This window comes from Lathamus discolor, chromosome 2, assembly GCF_037157495.1.
Source record: "Lathamus discolor isolate bLatDis1 chromosome 2, bLatDis1.hap1, whole genome shotgun sequence".
NCBI lineage: Eukaryota > Metazoa > Chordata > Aves > Psittaciformes > Psittacidae > Lathamus > Lathamus discolor.
In genome coordinates this window covers 156,123,669-156,145,293 of record NC_088885.1, presented here as the reverse complement: position 1 = coordinate 156,145,293, position 21,625 = coordinate 156,123,669, and the positions used below count along the sequence as shown (strand labels likewise).

At 36.9% G+C, this 21,625-nt stretch overlaps 1 protein-coding gene across 8 annotated transcripts in view; it reads left to right on the top strand.

The window, feature by feature from the left end:
- The window catches only part of TRAPPC9 (trafficking protein particle complex subunit 9), a 600,540-nt gene that overhangs the window by 217,161 nt on the left and 361,754 nt on the right, over positions 1 to 21,625 (top strand). For all 8 annotated transcript variants that reach the window (XM_065669014.1, XM_065669011.1, XM_065669012.1 and 5 more), the window contains one exon: positions 14,853 to 15,006. In XM_065669014.1, the coding sequence (XP_065525086.1) occupies positions 14,853 to 15,006 (154 nt within the window). The remainder of the gene's footprint in view (positions 1 to 14,852; positions 15,007 to 21,625) is intronic.

Here is a 21,625-nt window from a genome sequence, read left to right as displayed (position 1 = left end):
AAGAAACTCCATTATTAAATCTCCTGAACTTTGGGGAGAATGGCAGTAAAAGAATTGTTATTAATTCCATGCACTTGCTTATGTATTTGATAACCATTATTGTTATGTGTTATCTTTTTAGCTACTTGATCAGATCTTACTGTTTTGAATCCTGACACGAATGTAACAATTTAGTTGCATTTTCCCCGCAAATTCAGTTTAGGTTTGTTTATACTCATTGCACTCTCTATATTCTTTATTATTCATTGTTCACTGGATAGAAAAGCAAAATATGTATGCAAAATGAAAGGTGAAAGTTAAGAAATTCAGGAACATGCATTTAAAGATAGGAAAGTGTATGCATCGTGCTTGAAGTCATGAGCCGAGGTCTTGTTTTTCATTTCAATTTAGACTTGTTAAGTAATAAAGTAAACATAGAAAGCGAAGTTTGTGTTAAGTCAATGAGGTGTTTTTTAAAATATCCATAATCTTAAATAATATTCAGTGCTGTGTTCTGTAAATAGTGCTCTAAACTGGTTCTTAACATATTTTACATTACTCATGAGCAGCCTTTATCTCATCTCATCCTACAGCAACACTGCCATGCCCAACAGCATCAGGCACAGCAAATGCATCTTACCAGTATTTCCTTTTTTTCGCTTGATATATTGGTAGAAAGCCTGCTTAAGATGGTCATCGCTTATTTCAGTTTATTAAAATAAGTATTTCAGTTTATTCCAGCAGCTTATTTCAGCTCTCACTTTCCTTCTGAATGCACAGGGACTTGAGTGGGATGGGACTTATTAACAATATTCAGTCATGACCTTTAATATGAAGTAAGAGAATTTAATGAAAGTAAGTTATGGTGTGATTAGTGAGCGCTGATAAAATGGTGACAGCAAGCAGTAAGTACATATGCCCAGGCTTTAATCATGGTATTTAAATCTAGATGAGGAACATTCTTATGTCAGTACTCATTGTTTGCTTCCTAGGCTGTTCTATGTGGGTTCAAGTCAACTTCTTTCATGTAATTTCTCCTGTATTTTGATGTTAGGTTTCCTTTTCTGGAAAGAGCCAGCCATTTGTAATTTTGAAGGAGAGTTCCTTGTCATTTATCTGGCTCTATCTGAGAGGCTCTGCAGGCTGGACTCCTGTACAATGATATGTTCAAGCACACAGTGACATTAGGTAGTTGGTTTTGTCTGCACTATTTGTCCTGAAAACACGCTCACCAAAACAAGCCCTGGTTTTTGTCTTTCATATGGCCTCTTGCTGTTCTCTGTGCTTATGTCAACTACACAGACTCACTTATTTTTGATCCCTTGTGCACAGAACTGTGTGAAACAAACAATAAACCATGACTTCTAATGATGAAATTATAATGTAAGCAGGGTTTCTAAACCTGCTTAGCATATATTGCAGTAGGATAGGAACTTTCTCGAGACAGAAGGTCACAGATTTGCTATTGATTTGGTATTATCTAAAGAAATACAATAATAAAAAGAGGTAAATAGAAAGTAAGTTACTGGGAATAATTTGAAGGAAAATAATTTGGCTTAGAATATGCAGGTTGTCCCAGGTTTGTCTCCATGTTAGCTGAACAAGTGCAGAATTAATTTAGTTCCAAAGGCAATTTGTGCATAGAGCTGTTTATCCATATCTGATACGAATGAAAATTTATTGGTTTGACTAAATCATATTGTATTTTTCTCAAAATGGGGTGAAGATGACTTCATTTTTGCCTTGTTTTGACAATATTCAGAAAGGAAAAATGTAGAAAAGCACCTGGGGAGAGATAAGCATTGCTTCTCCTCTTCCCCTGGCTTCTGCAGCCTAGGAAGGTCCGTTGTATCTGAGTTTTGGAGTATGCTTTCACCTTTGCCTTTCAGCTCCTGAAGTAGCTGCCAAGGGCTGGACCAAAGCACCTGTGGAGTGGCTTGAGGACAGGGCTCTGTGCACTGCTGAGCTGATGCTTGCAGCGAGCAATAGTTAGCCTCAATGCTAACAATGGCTAGAGATGAAGAGCCCCAAAGGTTGTCAATGAGAATTGTTTCACTGCATGTTTTTTTCCCCATTGTATTATTATTTTTGATGATATTCATTATTATAACCCCAAATCATCCCTACTTATTGTCACTCACATTACAGTTGGCAGTTAATGTAGTGATTTGGTTTAGTGGTTTCCTGCATTCTGTGTTAGCCTCTGAATTTCCTTAAGAGAACAGTCCAACTGACAAAAATGTGTGTAGGAACCTTTTCGAAGGATATTACAGCTAAAAAAAAGGAGAAAACTACTATTTTATTACTTTGTCCTCAATTTTGCATCATTAGGGTCTTGTATATTTAGGAAGAGTGCTGCTATTTAGCCCTACCACCTGGAAGTAACTTGATTTACAATTAAGAAAACCGCTCTTTCTAGTAATATGAAAACTCTTAACGTACTATTTTAGTGACATGTCATATAGTGTGTCATGTGCTGATTAAAGTCAAGATTTGTCCTTTTTGGGAAATGATTCTAATGTAGTCTAGTCAAAGAATTCCATTTAATTACATGTGTAATACAACTTTCTGCCTTTTACTTAATTGGTCTCGCCTACGATGTTTCTGCCTATTAGATGATAATTTAGCAATTTCCAATTTGTGTATCCCTGAGGGAGGCTCAATGGGAATGAATGGGAGTAAAAAAAATCTCTGCAGCTTTATTCCTCGATTTACTCCTTGGTGGTGTTTCTTTTTCAGTTGTGTGGAGGAAAAGAAATGGAGAATAGTAAGCAATATAAAAGGAAATCTTTTGTTAAAATGCTTAATTTCAGAACAAAGCAGATTGTGTCATCTTTGCTTAGTATATTTATAGTATTATTTGCTTTATATATATATATTTATATTTATATATAAACCTAGTTTTAATGATCTCTGCTTCTAGTTTTAATATCAACCCTATAATCTGTTTATACCTGTCTATTTGAATAACTCAGCAAATCAGCACATCAGGAGCATGGAGGTTTCTTAGTCGTGGATGGGAAAGTTTATAAAGCTACTACACAGTTCTGTGGTACAATTTGTCTGGTGGTAGTAGCCCGTCATTTTGGGATAATCTGACTGGGATTTACTGTATGAATTTGTTCTTTAGATGGGAAAGATTTGATTTTTATTGTAAAAACTGTCAAATTAGCCAAACACTGTTTGTGTCTGAATGTGGCCCCTCTATGTATTTGGAGACTTTTTTGGAGGCTTCTTTGCAGGAAGTGGGAACCAGATGGGACAGGATGTTTTTAAAGAAGAAAATATTGGTGATCTCAGTGCAAGTGAATTTCAGCTGTCTCATAAGCTGGAAGTGAAAATACATTGATTTTCCCCCCTTTTAAAAGTCGGCAATAAGATTGATTCCTAAACTGGATTCAGTTTGAAGTGGATGCCTAAATCTAGATATGGCTATAATAAAATAACGTATGTTTTTATTATAGTCAGAAAAATCTAATCGGTGAGTGGAAAGTATACGTAATTTCATGAAAGAGATCTCAGATCACTGTTTTCTGTTTTAGTACCTCTGAATTTTACCTTGCAGTTTGCATTTTTTAAAGGGAAAAATTGCCTTCCTTACAGAAAATTAGCATAATCTGCGGAGCTTTTATCTGTAAAGAAATGCTACAAAGAAGCAGAGATCCCCTGAATTTTTGTTAAAATTCTTTCTGAGTCCATAAAATTAAGGTTTAGATAGAATCATAGAATAGTTAGGATTGGAAAGGACCTTAAGATCATTCGGTTCCAACCCCCTGCCATGGGCAGGGACATCTCACACTAAACCATGTCACCCAAGGCTCTGTCCAACCTGGCCTTGAGCACTGTCAGGGATGGAGCATTCTCAACTTCTTTGGACAACCCATTCCAGTGCCTCACCACCCTTACAGTAAAGAACTTCTTCCTTATATCCAAACTTCCTCTGTTGAAGTTTTAACCCGTTACCACTTGTGCTATCACTACAGTGAATAGATGAATGAAAAGAATTGGTAAGTTCTTAGGTTAAAGAGAAATGCTGAACCCCCCCCCCCCTTCAACATTTACATGTTTTAAAATATTACCAAATCTTCAAGTAATATCAGGCTTTTTTTTTTTTACTTGATATAATTGTTTCTCAGTTTCGGAAGCACTGAGCAGATTAATCTAAAAAAAATGTGTTTTTAAATAGATTTTATATATTTATAGTCTACTAATAAATATTTTACATAAATAAAAATAAATTATTTATTTAAAATAAATAATCTATAAAATAATTATATAGCATTTATAAATATATATATATAAAAGAAATATGTATTTCCAGAAATTATATTTTTAGTCTACTAAGACTGAGTAAAATGACTGCTACTGCTGAACCCAGGACAGCCAGGTATTTTTAAAGCATTATTTAAACTAGCTGTGAGTGAAATACTTAAATGAAAAATTACAGCATTCCTTAATCCTGTTTGAGTACTCCTTATTTTAAGAATACTACTTCTCTAATGCTAATTTTGCAAAGCTTTAGTAGCAGACTTCACATGATACCTTCAGTGTGAACTTTTAATTGAAAGTTCAGATTTTGTGGGGTTTGATTTCAGTTGTTCCTCATCTGGAGGCTTTGTGCTGACTGCGAGAAGAAAGAGCTCTGGAAGTCTATCAAAGTGTCATCTCAGACACCATTAGTTGACTGCTCATAAACTATAGTATTTATAATCCCCCTTCCCTCCACTTCCTCCAAATGTAGTTAATAAATGTGTTTTCATAGAAGAAATTTGTGCATATGAAAATCACAGAATCACGCAGGATGCTTTGGGTTGGAAGGAATTGCTCATCCAGTTCCAACCCCTCTGCCATGGGCAGGGACACCTTCCACTAGACCAGGTTGCTCAGCCATTGCAGTCATTTTTATGGGAAAGATGATGAGCCTCCTGTTACCTATTCCCTGTATCCCTGAGCTGACTCAGTTCTAAGACTCTGGAGGTGGACAAGGGACCTCAGCTGGCAGCTCACCAGTTTTCACCCACTCTTAACATAACTTTCTAGACCATTCTGAGTACAAACTGTTCCATCTCTGCTGGGAGCTTTGGGGTGCTGTTCTCTGCATGTCCTTTTAGGGGACCTGAAATGATGAGAAATGTTGTTTTACTAGTGGCATCAAAAATCCTGTTTTTACTTCCGAGTTCTCTTATGCTAGATGCATATTCTGTGAAAGCTTCCCAAGCACGACTTTGCTCACAGGTGAAATTTTCCTTTCTAAAATCCCAGCTGCTGTGTTCAAACTCTTTTTGAATCATAGGAATCAAGAGCCTTATGATCTAGTTTGATTTTAAGAGGGGTTTTTAATTTGCTTTAGTTCTTTGAAGATGCTGCCTGGACATTAGGCAGGCATGCAAACAGGGCTGTGCAATCGATTGTCCGTATATAATGTGTGGTCCATACCACCCTAGTTAACTGAGGTAGGTTAACATGGCAGGGAACTGCTCCAAAATGAGTATTTTTCCTTTTGAATAATTAAATAACTGCTGCATTTCTAGCTCTAGCATTCAGCTCTAAGGCTGGTGGCCATTCAGTTTCACTACCCTTTCCCATGGGAGCTCAAGCTCATGGCTTGCTGAATAACAGAGCAACTGGCAGGGAAGTTATTTGATGAGAAATGGTGTCTTCCAAATGGGATGTTTTGCCTAAAATAACAAAGTATTTTAAAACTGTGATTATTTTTTAATGTACTAATAAGGCAAATCAGATGCAGTGCAGCAGTATGTGGGGCAAAGTGGGCACAGGTAAATCAATATAAACATGATGTGATAAAAATGAAGACAATCCTAGCTCTGCATATTGCTGAAGCTGGATCCAGGGCTGCCAAAGGCTGAGTGTAATTAGCAATAAAAGCAATGCCTTGGTTTATTAACCATTATTTCCTGTGCAAAGGTGCAGAGGGAAAGTGCTTTGAGGCTGTCACATTGACATTTATGAAGGATCTAACTGCTGTTGAGAAGACCAGTGTGGTCTTTCAGGCTGCTGCACTCCACAGTGGGAGAGTTTGGCTCTGGAAAATAGGTTGTTTCTGAGTATGCTTCTAAATGCTTGTTTATGTGTTCGTAGAGGAAGCATTAAATAAACTTATACATAACAGTATTTTTAGGGAAAAATACTGTTTAGGTGATGATTTTGTTTATGTGTGGTAAGGTGTGTATAATTTTTATTAATAGTGTTGAGCAGTTGACTGCTATGGGACCTGTACGCCTCCTCGGGTGAAGCTTACTCATCGGGACTTAAGGTTTTGGGAGCATGATTAAAGCTTCTTGTGCCCCCGCTCATGTTTGTGAATATTATTCCTAATGCCAGTCACAAAATAAGCTCTGCAGGTCAAAACTCAGACCATGTTGCTGTAGTGGGAGGTATTCACTGCTGTACTGGTGCTTTGCTTTCTTAAACTGATCAGGGAACTGGAGCACCTCCCATATGAAGATAGGCTGAGAAGGTTAAGGCTGTTCTGATTCGGAGAAAACTCCAGGAACAAACTTGCCAACAAAGTTTTCAAGCTGACAAGCAGGTATTCTTTATTGCAGCGCCGGGAGACACAAGGGATAGCTCCTCCTAACGTGCGTTTCCCCTATGTCTACGCAAGCCATCCTTATATAGCCACTGGGCATACACACATATTCACGAGGCTACGTATGGATTACATAATTTTCCAGAAAGTTCCCCGCATGCGTACAGGATTGCGGTGGTGGTCTCTGAGGGTCGTTTACTTCTTCCAACAATCTTCATCACTTCTAGCAGCCTTTGAAGCATGCACAGTAGAAGCTTATACCAACTTAATTGGTTTGTTAGCACCAGAGACATAATAATCCTCCTGTCCTCCTACTTATCGGTTGGATTAACTGTAGCCCATCCTGGACACCTGCCATTCCCAGATACTCCTTATCCCTGTGTCCTGTTCTTCCAGAATGTTCTTCTTAAAACTGTGTCAACTATAACAATTTATCTTGTACAGGAATTCTCAGTATGTTCTCTAGCTGCACTCTAATTTTTTCCTATGTATCATGCACCTCAGTAATTTTCCATTGCTACTGTTACAAAGCCATCAAATTTAACATTACTTAAAACTAATTCTAAAGGTTTATATATTCCATTTTGTGATTTTTCTGCCCCCCTTGTCTCAGTTCAGCCTGGAGAAGAGAAGCTGCGTGGAGACCTCAGAGCAGCCTTCCAGTATCTGAAGGGGGCCTATAGGGGTGCTGGGGAGGGACTCTTCATTAGGGACTGTAGTGACAGGACAAGGGGTAATGGGATCAAACTTAAACAGGGGAAATTTAGATTGGATATAAGGAAGAAGTTCTTTACTGTGAGGGTGCTGAGGCACTGGAATGGTTTGCCCAAGGAAGCTGTGAGTGCTCCATCCCTGGCAGTGTTCAAGGCTAGGCTGGACAGAGCCTTGGGTGAGGTGGTTTAGTGTGAGGTGTCCCTGCCCACGGCAGGGGGGTTGGAACTGGATGATCTTAAGGTCCTTTCCAATCCTAGCTATTCTATGATTCTATGTCCTGACTGTCCCCCAACTTTGCTCTTTGGCAGGCTAATTTTAAGTATGGCATTGCTCCCAAAACTTGCTTCTGGGACCCAGGAATCTTTAATAAAGCCTGTATAACTCTATACACCAAAGAATCAATGAATCTAATGCAAAATAAACATTTTCAAGTCCTTGGTCTAACTGGAGTGCGAGACTCTTTAAGGAATGAAACAAGGACTGCTCTGATCAACTGTTGTTTATTTTAAGAAATCTGGAAAATGTGAAGGTGATGTGTGATAGAAGTGTATGGGTTATGGATCTAGGAAGGAAAATCATTTGGGAAAACAGTGACTTGGGAAAGAATTTGGTTATCACAGTGAATTATCTCAAGGTGAACTTCTACTTCCGTGCTCTGGGGAAAGGGCAGATGTTATCTTTGTATGTAAAAATAGAAGACAAGCAAGTGGATTGTGAATTAATAATTCAGTATGAATGTAAAGTCTAGTTGTATCTCAAAGTGACAGTCCATGGTGAAACATCTACACTTGCACACTAAGATGTGTATATTATAATTTTACCAAAACATGTTTGAATCAGTTTCTTTATGAAAAACTTCTTTCACAAGGAAGTTCAATGTAAAGCTCTGCATCACTTAATTTCCTCTTCTATAATCAGTGAGATGGACTGCTTCATGTCATGATTTTTCACCTGTATAGCCTGTTCTGGTGTTCTGAGCACTTTTTGACTAGGACCTCAGTATCTTCTCTGAAGGTAAGCGTTCAGGTGCGTGCCACGCGTTGTAGTTATCTTCCTTGAAAAGAGGAGCATTGTCTTCAATCGCATGATATACTGGGGATTTTTAAGCCTTTTCTCTAAAAAGGTAGTTGATGAGAAGCTTGGCATGACCCAGCAATGTGTGCTTACAGCCAGAAAAGCTGCAGGTTGAGGGAAGGGATTCTTCCCCTCTACTCTGCTCAGGTGAGACCCCACCTGGAGAACTGCATCCAGCTCTAGAGGCCCCAACAACAGAACAATGTGGACGTGTTGGGGAGAGTCCAGAGGAGGCCATGAAGATGATCAAAGCGCAATTTTCTTAATCTTTCCTGAGAAGGTGGAGAAAGCTGGAATGTTAACTAGGCATGACTGTAAAATGAGTTATTTTGGTCTTATTTGTGGTACCTGACACAAAATATTTTTAATGTACTTATTTTTTCTTTTGAACTTTCTGCCATATAAAGGCAATATTGAATTATACAAATGAGCAACTGAATATGAACATATATCTTTTGAAATTCATATCTCCGATTATTAATATTCTACTGGAGGTAGGAGGTTCAGTATGATATTATTTTGGATAATGAGAGGATTACAGGCCTTGCATAGTTTAGCTGTGATAAAGGGAGGATATTCAACTCAATCTTCAAGTATTATTGTGCTTACTCTTTTCTAGATTTCCTAAAGATGTAAATGACTATTGATTATTAGTCTCTTGTGCCCCTATAGAAATTGCTGCCTCTATAGGGCAGGCTATTACCTCTGTTACTTTACATTTCTTATTTCAGTTTTGCTGCATAGTGATTGCCATAGAATTCAAAATTATTGAAATGGACAAGTAAAAAAAGGTGGAAGTTGAAGATAATTGTCCTGCCTCTTCATTTCTAGTTTATGAGTTTCAGGTTTGGAGTTAGGAATTAAAAGGCTAGATTCTCAGCATGCATAGTATAACCTCATTTAAACAGAAGATTTATGTAGCTAACTATCTCCTAACACTGTTCCATTTTCAAATATTACATTATATAGAGTAGAACTTTCCTAGTTAATTTTTTATCATTTGGAACGTTGTGGATCGGATAAGTGTAAGCTGTTGAATTTTGCAGACTTCAGCACTATAGTTTGACTTTTATCTCCTCTTCACTTATTTTAAATAAATAATTAAGTTCTAAATGCAAATTTTTTTAATTTAATTGACCGTTCCAAGATTAATGGAAAAAATTATCTTTTGCTCTGCATAGTTCTGATATTGAAGCAATCGTTTTTCTTTATGAAGTCAGTTTTAGGCCAGGAGGAGAGATCATTACTTGCAGGTCACTCGAGCTACTTATTTTTACTGTTATATTTTATAGTAGGGAATGAAATACAGATTGCAGTTCTAAAGCAGTGAAATAATTAGAAGTGAAAAAAAGGTGTATGTTAGTTTTAGTTACTTGACATTCCAATTTTCATCCGGGGATACATATATATTCATCTCACAGGAGATTTGATTCTTGAGGTCCCTCTTTGCCTGTAAATTATTATATACTAGTTTGTCACTCCTATTTTTTAGACCAGCCCTTGAACTTGTATTTAGGGTGGAATTATAAGTACCTGAAATATTGTGTTATAAAACCATTACTGATGAGATTGCACAGTGGAATTTTCTTTTCTTAAAGTAGACTTGTCTTTATGCATTTTATTTTTCCTTGTGAAAGTGAGAACAATAGTGTCGTCCTCACTTCCAGCTTTTCCTGAAATTTCAAGTCATTGAATCTACAGGGACTATTTGTATATGTAAGCATTTTGCATAAGCAGTAATGTGGTCTGGCTCTTTGTCTCTACTGTCTGCTTTATATAGGAAAGGAGGATGAGCATCATATTGAATGAAGTCTGCAACTGCCTCCTTTCAGCTTCATTATGAAAACAGCTTTCAAACTCATCTCTGGATGATAGTATTTAAATAGGTAGTTAACCATGAGGAAGAGTTTTTGGGTTCCTGCTATATTGTTTCTTCCTAAAGATAATTGAATAAGGACTATCTCTAGATTTTATTCTTACAACCTAAGCAGCATTATTTTATTTACTTAATGAAAGATGAAATTTAGCTATGTTAACCAGATTGCTGCTTTTCTTTTAACACCGTACCTGCTTTTAACTCTGTTTTATTTGGAAAGTGTCACATATTTCATTTTGCTTTATAGATTCATCCTCTTACAAGAGATGAGGACATCTACAGAGCTAAGATGCATCACTGGGGATAGTGTATGCCTGAGACCTGCCTGCTGTCTTGCTGGGAGCAAGAGCAAGAGTTTATAGCACTACAGGCAGTGCTCCTTTACTAAATTTTCCCCCTATTAGTTATATGTGCTACTTGCCACTTCCATGAGGCTGTTTGTGTTGCTTAGTTTTAATGGCTCTGCTTTAGCCAAGAGGGATGTGCAAGGCAGTGGCTTAGGAATTGTCATGATGCTGGTTACTGTAAGTGATTTTTCTCAATACAAAGCTCTTTCTGTTGTGCATTTCATTGTCAAGACGGAATAAGATTTCCAGTAAAGTTAAAACTCATTTTATGAGAAGTGGTGAAATGAACTGTCCAATGTCTATAACAATTCTGTACTGTTACTTTAATAGAACTTCAGATAACTGTCATTGAAATGTCTGCTGTACCATTAGAAGGTTTGTCTTTTTTTTTTGCCTCTAAGTCATCCTGACAGGAGACGTGAGATGATACCACACAGGCATATCATCACCATTGGCAATGAGCTGACCTTTTCCTCTTCATTCAGTTAATTTGTATTTGAATAATTTGCATCCCTGTAATGATGCTTGGCAGTCTGAGTAGCTGTCACAACGGCTTGGGCTCCTTTCATGACAAAACCCAGTAGTCTCAAAATGCGGTTGTTTCATTATTCATGAAAACTGTTGTTCCTTTATCCCTCCTCCTGCACAAGCAAGGTTAGCAAGAGAGAAGTAAAACGTGATTTGCATTTGCAGGATTGGCTGTTTAATGTTTTTACATGATGCAGAGTTCTTATACAAATACCTCATGATTTATTGAAAACTCTTCCTGTAGGAAATTTGGATAGCTACCCATGAGGCAAAGAAGGTTAAACTGAAATTCTAGTCCCTTTTCCTAGAGCAGTATATGTTTGGAGTTTTGAATTTTAAAATCCTTTATGTTTGCCCTGATATGTAATTGCTTTGAAGAGCAAGGTACTATTCGTCCAGGTGCCTTTGCTCAATGTGAGCCATTCATTATCCCAGGTATGTAATAAAGTGAATGACTGTTTCAGTCAGATTTGTCTTTTTTTCCTCTTTCTGTATAGATTCTATAGATTCGTATGTATCACAACAAATGAGGACAAATTTGGAGAGAAAAGAAGTGCAGAGAACTCTTGACAAGAAACAGGTTGTAAACTGTAGACAGAAGTGGAGGAAGACTTTTACAGCTAAAATGCATTTCAATTTCATGATTTTGGTGCATAGTACAGTGAGAAAGTTAGGAAATGTTCAAGAGGTCTTCACTGCTTTTTGCTTCTTTTAGGATAAAACCAGTGTGATTGAAATATGTGGTTTTCTAGTTGGCAATTGTAACCCAAGGTCCAGCTTATCTGTTTTCTGCTTCAGTCAACTGGCTTTGGGAATTGTTTGTTCATTTGTTAATACCTCTGTGGTGAAATGCATCTTTTGGGAGAAATCATCACATGAAAATAGCAGCAAAGAAGCTGTGTTTGTGTAGGGGTACATTTCTAAGCGTGAGTGACTGATTTAGGTTATGGTATTTATTTTTTTGTTTGATTTTTGTGTAAAGCTTTCCAATTTACTACACATTCCATAGGCTGTGGAATAAACACTGAAGCAACGTTATTGATAAAAAATGCAGAGACAAAACTCAATACAGATATTTTTAGCACAAGTGGAAGAAGAATACTGATGATGAAAGGCATATACGTCTAAGAAAAAGAGCTAGGATTTAATTTTGTCATGCTTTACTTGGAGTGTAACTATAGTCTCGAAAAACTTTGCTTTATCTCTTTTTGTTGCTTTCTTACCTTCTGAGTACATTTGTATTCATAATACTGTTTTGTGTGGTATTTTTCTCTGCGCAGTTCACTTTTACTTAGACCTCTAACTTTCTAACTGTTGGGGGTGGTTTTGTATCTTCTCATGTGACACATGGTGTCACTGTGCTAAATACAGTATACACAGTATAACTAAAAACATGATTAACAGAACTGGAAACATAGTAGAGGTTCTGAGTAGTAGGAGCCCTATTTAATGAAGTTTTCCATTCCTTAGAGCTTAATAAAAACTACTTCAGAGTTGTACAATGAGGCTATGTAAAGAGTAATCTAGGCTGTATTCCTGAAGCTGATGTGGATTTATTATAGACTGTTGTTGAAAAAAGTGCCTACATGCATTTTTAATTTCCAGAAAAAGTATCATCATATTGCCAGTAATGATCCATTAACAGAGGAATGTGTTCAGAATGCCCTCAGTTACATATTAAATATTACTAGGCAGGAATGCCTTTCTAATATATCATTCACTTAGAAAAGAGTGGCTCCATAATGGGGTGAGAGCTATTTTCTAGGTCCATTGGGAGATGGATTCTAGATATTTTTGACTGTTCAGAAACCAAGATAATTTGTTATCAGAATATGACTACAGGTAACTGGCTGTGAGTACTTATGTGAGAATTTAAGCAGTACTGTGTAGGTAATTAAAATCAAGTACTGGGTTTGCATCCGTTCGTGTACGAAGGAAGTTTGGAAACAAAGGCAAAAATGATTTCGGAATGTTCCAGTTGTCTTTGTCTTCCATATGCATTGCCCGTGCAAAATCCAAGAAACTCAACCTGCGCTTGCAGAATCAAATCATGCTTTAGTGCCAGTAAGACTTGATGTTGTTTGTCATGGTTTCAGGCCTGATTTTTAAAAACCCACTCTACAGATTTTATCTGGGTGTTTTTCATTGCGTTCTTTCGGCTTGATCCTGGCCATTTCTGTGATACACTTTTGTTAGCTCAATGTTAGCTTTTTTATATGCCCAGCACTTGATGGTCTTTGCATGCAAATGAAGAACTCTTAATGATCTCTCACTGTAGAAAAATAGCCAAACCAGAAACACCCACTTAGAGAGGAACAGATTCATTCCTCTGCCTTTCTTGATCTTTTAAATGTGAAGATCAGCAAAGATGTGGACTGCAGGAGAAGAGTTTATAGAAATAGTAATTGTGCCACTGTTGTCTCAGTGCTGTATTTGTACTTTTTAATGATGAAGGCAGTGTTGAAACATTAACAGCTTCTCTTTAGATGTCAGTTTTTGCTCAGGGTGAAACATGATGGGCCTATTTGAATTCATCTTTCCACAGTAAACTTCATAAGCTCTAGGTTATTCCTTGTTACTGTAATTGCCTTGTATTTTCTCCCAGTTACTTTTAGGGTCAAGACTCTCTGAAGTGAATACTAATTATAGAAAATCTCTTTTGGTCTGATGGGATTTCAGAGCTCCTTCTTGTTGACTTTTGTTCCTAGTGTTTTCCTTTTGCAGCATGTATAGAATACGTTTCTCTCTTTATATGCAGAAATAGGTAAAGGAACAAGAGTAATCCTGTGTTTTAATGAAATGCCCTTCCTATACCCTGTGTTAGATTGTAGTTGTTTCCGAAAGTGTTGCTTGATCTTCTGTTTTCCTTAAGTGCAAAGTCATCTCAAGAGCAATATATTTTAATTCTTCCCTAATTATTTTTGTATTTCAGACGATTCAGGAAATTAAAGCTGGTTTGGCAGCACAGTGTATTAGATCTGCTATAACCAGATTTCATGTGATGTGAGCTGGTCTAAATTCCCTTTTATATTAGATTAGTGATTCTGATTTAACATATAAATATTTAGTATGCATTACAGCCTAATATATTTAATTTAATTTGCTTTTATGCCTTACCGTACATTTAATAAAGCAATTATTTAACCATTTACTACCAATGAATTATAGTATGATATTGAAATTAATATTGTCTGTAATTCATGAAGATATATTAAGCAAGATGGAAGTATCTTCTTACAGAAGAAGACAAGGGCCATATTTAGGCCCTAGTACTGTGGCTATTTTGTCTTTCCTTCCTGGGTTTTATGTGGAAATTTTTAGAGGAAAATTTAGGAAGTTGTCTTGTAAAACTAATGATGTGTACATGGTTTTTTCCAAGTGTGTTACTGTTCACTTCAAGAAGCACTTTTGTCTTCAGTCTTAAGCACACGAGGAGCTTTTACATACCAAGAGTGATGGCAAGTGGACCTCGGCAGAACAACAAAAAACATCAACTGGTTGCAACTGCAGAACAGATGACTTGTGTGCCACTAACAAAAGCATTAAAATGTTGATTGATGATTTCTGAAAATTCAAACTGTCTTCAGTAGGGTTAGACTTCTATTTTCAGTAGCATAAATCATCTGGGTTATGTATCATTAGTACATAGACTAGATGCCACTGAGACTAATCTGTTATAGTGCTTGGTTTCACAGTGGTCTGCATTTTCTGCAGGAGTAATACCTGTAAAATTGTTATAGTAACAATCCCATTTTTATCCCTCTTTCTTTTCCCTTTGCTACAGTATGGCTATCCAAGTCGATAAGTTCAATTTTGAGAGCTTCCCAGAATCCCCTACTGACGGGACACAGTTTGCGAATGCAAAGCAGCTGGAAGAAGAAAGGCAACAAGCAAAAGGATTGGAGATTAACAGCAAGCTGGATATTTGCTGGAAAATTATATCCTTTCATAAATACTTGCTTTAAAAATACATAAATAGTGCCCTATGACACATTATATTTTGTAATTCAACTCACTTTACAGCAGTGTTACTGAAAAGAAATGTAATTAGAACTATGAAGCTTGTCATAATTATAGACTCTTTAAGGTTAATTGTGCTGTATATTATTTGGACAATGCTTGGATCTTACTATAATGGCTTTTCCTGAGTCATTGAGCCTACCATAAACCCTGTGTGTTTTTCCCAACTTTTAGGCAACAGTTAGGATTGATAAGTAGTAATTTTATAGGGTAATTTTTTTCTATTCTCCCCCACAATGAGTAACTGAATCTTGAAGAAATACGTGAAGTTGGATTTGGACAGTTTTCATATATTTAATTAAATTTGAGCAAATCAGAATATATTAGAATGATTTATTTCTGAGTCCTCTTTACAGATCTAGTTTTAAGGTTTAGAAAGGACTTGCATGGTGTCTTAGTCATTGTAAACATAAAATCCCTGTAATTCTACATGCAGTAAAATATTGCCTTAGTATTATTAATGAGAAATTACATTTGGTTTTGAGTTAAAATAAACCAATGATGTTGCAGTAAATTTAATGATTTCCATAAAAAAATCTTCTGCTTGGCTTGTCAAAAATTCACTTTTTCATGGTTTTCATCAGCAAAATGTTCCATTGAGCCAACAGCCCCCCAAGCCATGTGTTGATACTCAGTATGTTCCAGGAGATTTTTATTTTCACTCATATCATCCTCAAATTCATGTGATAGTGGGTGGCAGGAAATGAGAGAAGAGTGGTAATCAAATCATGTGTTATCTTTTTGTTCTTTTAGTTGTACTTTTATCTTGTGATCTGGTATGATTTTTCGTTACTAATTATTAAGTTAGTTGCTCAGGGGTTGTCAAAGGCAAGACACAGGACATAAATGAGATTCCCAGTGCCTTGTTCTGTCCAGGCTCCCTAAGCAACATTTCAGAGAGTGTTCTGTTTATCCAGAATATGTCAATATTTAACTGGAAATCACTCAGAAAATTCCTGTATTATGGAAGGATATTCTTTGATACCATACTTGAATTCCTACACTTGGAATTGAATGACTTATTGTAATATTTTTTTCAGGGTGTAAAAATACATTTGTTTCTGTTGCTGAGCAACACTGTTTACATCCATTCTGTATTTAAACCCAATTTTGATACCGAAACTATCGTGGCTGACATTTAAGTCAGTACCTGAGCAAGACAATAGGACAAGGCATGAATTCTTTGTGTTAAATTCAGTGCAAGAATTAGTTTCTGTGTTTTTAAGATTTGTCATTAATGTTCTCTCTGTTCTTAGAACTAAAACTGTTCTAATGCAAGGAAATGAGTTGCACACGTGCTTAAAAGCTCTTCAAGAAAGAGGTACGTTGTTTTCCAGATTACATGTCCTGATTAGAATCAGCTTTTCTCAGTCTTTCATTTATTATAGCAGCATTTAGATGAGAAATTGTAAACCCAAGAATTCTCCTCAGGTCTGCTGAGTTTGAGAAACTTCATTTCTGAGACATCTGTCCTCTAATCAGAATAATTTGACACTGACCAAGAGGGTTTATTTCCAACATACTGACAGACAGGTAACATGGAGAAAGGGATGGATAACTTGACTGTATAAGCCTTGTTTTCCTTCAGAAGCCAGCCTAAATGCAGCCAGGAGATAAGAAGTATTTGCAGAAATACAAAGGGATATACTGACTTATATTTCTTCCTAGAGAAGGCATTTTTGCAAAAAGCCTTTTGAATGGTAAGCCAATGAGATCTCTTTGGTGTCTAGTGTCTTTGAAATACTTTCTCTGCTAAGTGTATGCATGAGAAGAGGAAGGTATATTTTAGAGAACACAGCTGAGATAATGTTGTTGTAAATAATCCTACATTGTTAACATGGGAGGGGAATATACTATTTAGTTTGTAACTACTTGATTTCTTAACTGTATTTATTGATACCATATGAAACCATGACATAAAGAAGGCTTTAAATTTTATGTTTGTGGATTAGATTGACTGCAATAAAAAGTTAGTTATATGGAACTCCTGTGAAGGCCAAGAACGGGCTTACAAGGATAAGCATTTCAGGCTGTATTTGTATGTCTTGAGGAGCACCAGAAGTATTTTCCAGTATGGAAATTGTCCATTTTTCCATGTTTTGTCAATTGAAATATGCAGAGTTTCAAGTGATGAGATTTTCGGTGCTTCGTTTGTGGAAGTATGGTAAAACTTGATCGATTTTCATATTCTTTTGGAGGGCTGAAGGAAGAAGGTAAAGACAACATAGCGTATTACTCGGTTCAATTTTTGTCCATTTTTGATAGACTTAAAATAATTAGGAAAATAGGCCTTCTTATGAAAAAGTTTACTGCCATGCCATTCCGATTAAGAAACATTGTGGGGTAATGTAATTTAGTGTATCTTTGATATTATACTTGTATTGAGATCATTAAAATTAAGACCATGCTGTCTTGCTTTTTAGCATCTGTTAAATGGCATCTGGTATCAGTGCAACAACTGGAGTTTGTTTTAACACAGGATTTGAACAGATGGAGCACATGTAGTATTCAGGTGGCCAATATTTTCAAATTATGCTTCTTTTCATATTTTCTAAATATTTTTAAACAAAATTTATATTTCTTCAGGGACTTTCTAATCATTCTGACTCACGGATCGAGGCATCTGTACAAAGTGTTCTTTGAAGTTTCTAGAGTGCTGTGTCTCTTGCTGAGTAAACTAAGATTTTACTCCTGTACCTGAATTCTTCAAGATCTTGAGTTAAGAAATGTCATGTTCCCCATGTGGAAGATGAAGGGCAGGTTAAACTTCTCTTTGTGGTCTTTACAAGCTCTGTGTTAGATTGTTATTCTTCAAAGTATTCCATCGATTCCATCTACATTTTGACTTCAGAAATTCAAATATGGTCAGGATTATTTCAGAGTATTTGGTTACAGTGCAGGTGGTCCTCAGTTTTAGAAGCATAAGCAAAAGTTTATCGATGTTCAGATAGTGGAAGGAATTCTTCACAGGAAACACAGGAAGGTTTGGATAGGAACAGCATCAAGACATTATTTATGTTTCAGTTTCATATCTACTTTAGTTTGTCATAAACCTTGCTGCTGCCTAATGGGCAGTCTTTCCCTGTGTTCTAGCTCTGTGTGCCTCTTGTCACCCTCCTGATGAAGTGAGGTAAGAACATCTTTGCCAGCAGACTTGCTATGTTTAGTGAGTCTAGCTTTAAACTTGGTGCCTTGCAGGATGCACCCCAAAGCCTATAGAACAGTACAAGAAGGGGGAAGCATGGGCAGGAGAAAGTGATGGGTTAAGTTCACTGAATCTGCCCTGAGTTTTGAGCAAGCCCCTGTCAGATGCTTACAAAAGGGCTTGAAAAGCATAATGGAGGAAGACTTAGAGGTCAGTGCGCAGTTTAACAGCTCTGGTGTTATAAGGGTTTCAGAAAGTAGTAGTTTGAGTGAACATGGTGCACTGACAAGTGGGTACGGTTTATTTAGGAAGGTTGTGCAGAGCTGATGAGGAGGGATTGTTGTGTTCTGCGTAAAGGATGACTGAAGCGCACAGGGAATTGTTAGGAAATGAGAGAAAAAGCTTTTGAATCAAGGACAGAGGAGTCCAGCAAAGAGATACAGTGTGCATTTGCTACAGACTGCCCAATCAAGAATTGAAGCTTGAAGGATGAAGTATTCCTGGAAGAAGTCTTCCAGTTGCAGGTTAGATTTCTGGAGTACTTTAAGGATGAGCTATTTCTTCAACAACTGGAAGAAGTCTTCCAATTGTGGATTAGATTTCTGGAGTACTTAAAGGACACTTTATGTGTGCAGCTGCTGGATTGCTTGATTGGCATGTGCTGTACAGGATCTGCTACTTGAAAATAATGACGATCGAGTTGGAGGGGTGAGGTTTGACAGCAGCCTTGAGATGGTGGAGTTCAATATCCTGAGAGAAGTTAGGAAGGCAAGTAGCAGGATAATGACTCTAGACTGTAGGAGAGGAGGCTTTGGGGAACTGGTAGGCAGGATTGCATAAGCTTAGGCTTAGGGCTTCCAGGGGCAACCTTCTCAAAACCTAAGAGTTGTAGCAGTCAACAGTACATCTGGCTCTTCAAGCAAGGCATATCACAAGGTAACTGTAGTAAATTGCTGCCAGGTAAATTCTGGTTAAGCAGTAGGAGAAATCCTTTTTACAATGAGGATGCTCAAATAGTGGATCAAGTTGTCCAAAGGTTCTGTAAAATCAATGTCTTTGAAGATACTGAAAAATTCTGGACAAGGCCTTGAACAGCTTGGTGCAATTTCAGTATTTCCGTGCTTTGAGCACAGGTTTGGACAGTGACTCTGGAATTTCAATATCAATTATTCTGTGATTTGTGCAGCCATGCAGAGGGCTGGGGCAGAGAATGACTGTTGAAAACCAAACTCCTTTTCCTCCTCCTGTCTCCTGCTGTCCACAGGTTTGACTGCAGCCAGAGAATTTTTCTAATGTACTGTGAAAGAATTGCTATTTCAGAGAAATGAGACTATAACATTTTGGAGTAATTTTCTCGAAAATATTCTAAACCTGGCCCTAACAGCCTTGAAAACATGAGACTTCCAGCACGACCTTAAAAATCATGTTCCAGTCTTAACTTTTCTAATAGTTAGGCAATTTTTTCTTACTTCAACATTAATTTCTGTGATTTAGCTGATGCCTGTCCTATTTGCAAAGTTTTCTTACAGTTCTGAAATTGTATTGTGTGCCTTTCTTCTGTTTTCTCTTTCCTATATTTAAACCTAATTGCCAACATTTTTTCAAAGCCCATTTGCTTTCAGTCATATTGCTGATGTTCTGCAGTATAGCTATATTTTTCTCACTGTGTGGGATCCAAAGCTGTAAGCAATAGTTCAGGTGAGATTTCTCATAGAACAAAAGCTTTACCATCCATGTTTCAGGTAGAATGGTTACTCTGAGTACTGTTCTTGACTTCTTTGGCAAGTTTCCCATGTCTGGGTGATTTATTTTTTTATGTGGTCCAGTATAACTGAGTGAATGATTATTCCCAACTTCCATTTTTAGACTTGTTGATTCCTTCCAGGGTGATACTTGGAACTTTTCTTAATTGACTTTCATCCAAGTGATCTTCATACATTCCATTCATTTATTAGGTTGGTGAATGCTGACATCTTTTCCAAATACACACATTTTATGAATGTTTTTCTATTTCACCATTTAAGTAGCCAGTGGAAATGTTGAAGTTAATATGTATCGAACAGAACCTTGTGTCATCTCATTTGAGAAGTTCTCTGCTGTGAGGGTGGTGAGGCACTGGAATGGGTTGCCCAAGGAAGCTGCAAATGTTCCATCCCTGGAGGTGTTCAAGGCCAGGCTGGACGGAGTCTTGGGTGACATGGTTTAGTGTGAGGTGTCCCTGCCCATGGCAGGGGGTTTGGAACTGGATGATCTTAAGGTCCTTTCCAACCCAAACTATTCTGTTATTCCATGCTATCTAGGCTTGACAGCAAACCAGTGACAACTTATTAAAATTTACTTTTCTGTTTGTCTGTTCAGCTTTTGACAACTTCATCTTTATCATAATTATGAATCAGAAGTTATGAAAATATTGCATGCTGTGAAACTTTTGTACATCTGTAAAGGTTTCCTTAGAAATACTTTAGTTGGATGGAGCTTTACATTTACATGCTGAATTTGAGCTTAGCATCAACAATCCTTTGCAAAAGTAACTATTATTTCAGAACCTCAATAACTGCATGTAATTAGTTTAAGTAGTAAAGCACCACAGTAATAATCCAGCAGAAAGCTTAAAATATGACTAAGGCTACTGCTATATAAGTAAATTGTGATCATTAATCATTTAAATTTCTTTTTCATTAGTATAATTTCTCTTTATGAACAGTTGCTAATTTGCTTATGGTGTGTATACGCTTCCACCTGTATTTATTTGCAAAGGAAATGAGAAATATGTTATTCCAAATAAATCTGTTCAGAGCGATGCAAGATGTGGAATGCTGCAGAGAGAAAAAACATGACTACCTTTAAGATGTAGAGCATTTTTAAAAATGGATTGTCTTTTTGCAGTAGGTTTTAGACAGCATGCTGTGTTATTATTGTGGGTACCCAGCTACACGCTAGACAATCAGAATTAGTATAAAAGAGCAAAGTTTTCCTAGGGGACATAACGAGTTCATTCGACTGTCATTCATGTTTTCACTATGAAATGCTTTTATCATATACAATCTGTTGCTAAGGAAATGTTAAATAAAGATGCCTACAATGCAAAATTAGGGTTTGATTTTAAGGTTTTTTTAAAACAGCATTTGATGGTTGTGAGTTCTTTGGCTCTGAGGCCCCCATTGAAACTTATTTCATTGTGCAAATGAAAATGTCTTGAACTTGCCAAACATGAACTGTTCCACTGGAAACTGGAAGTCAACTGTTTCAGTCGTGGCTGATTCACATGTTGTTAGTAACAAAGATTTGACTGTTGGAAATGTGGCCTGAGTTAACAATTTAACAGTCTGACTCCGATGGAAGAGAGGGTTTATAATCCCAGTGAGATGATAACAAAATATTTGGAGGTTTCA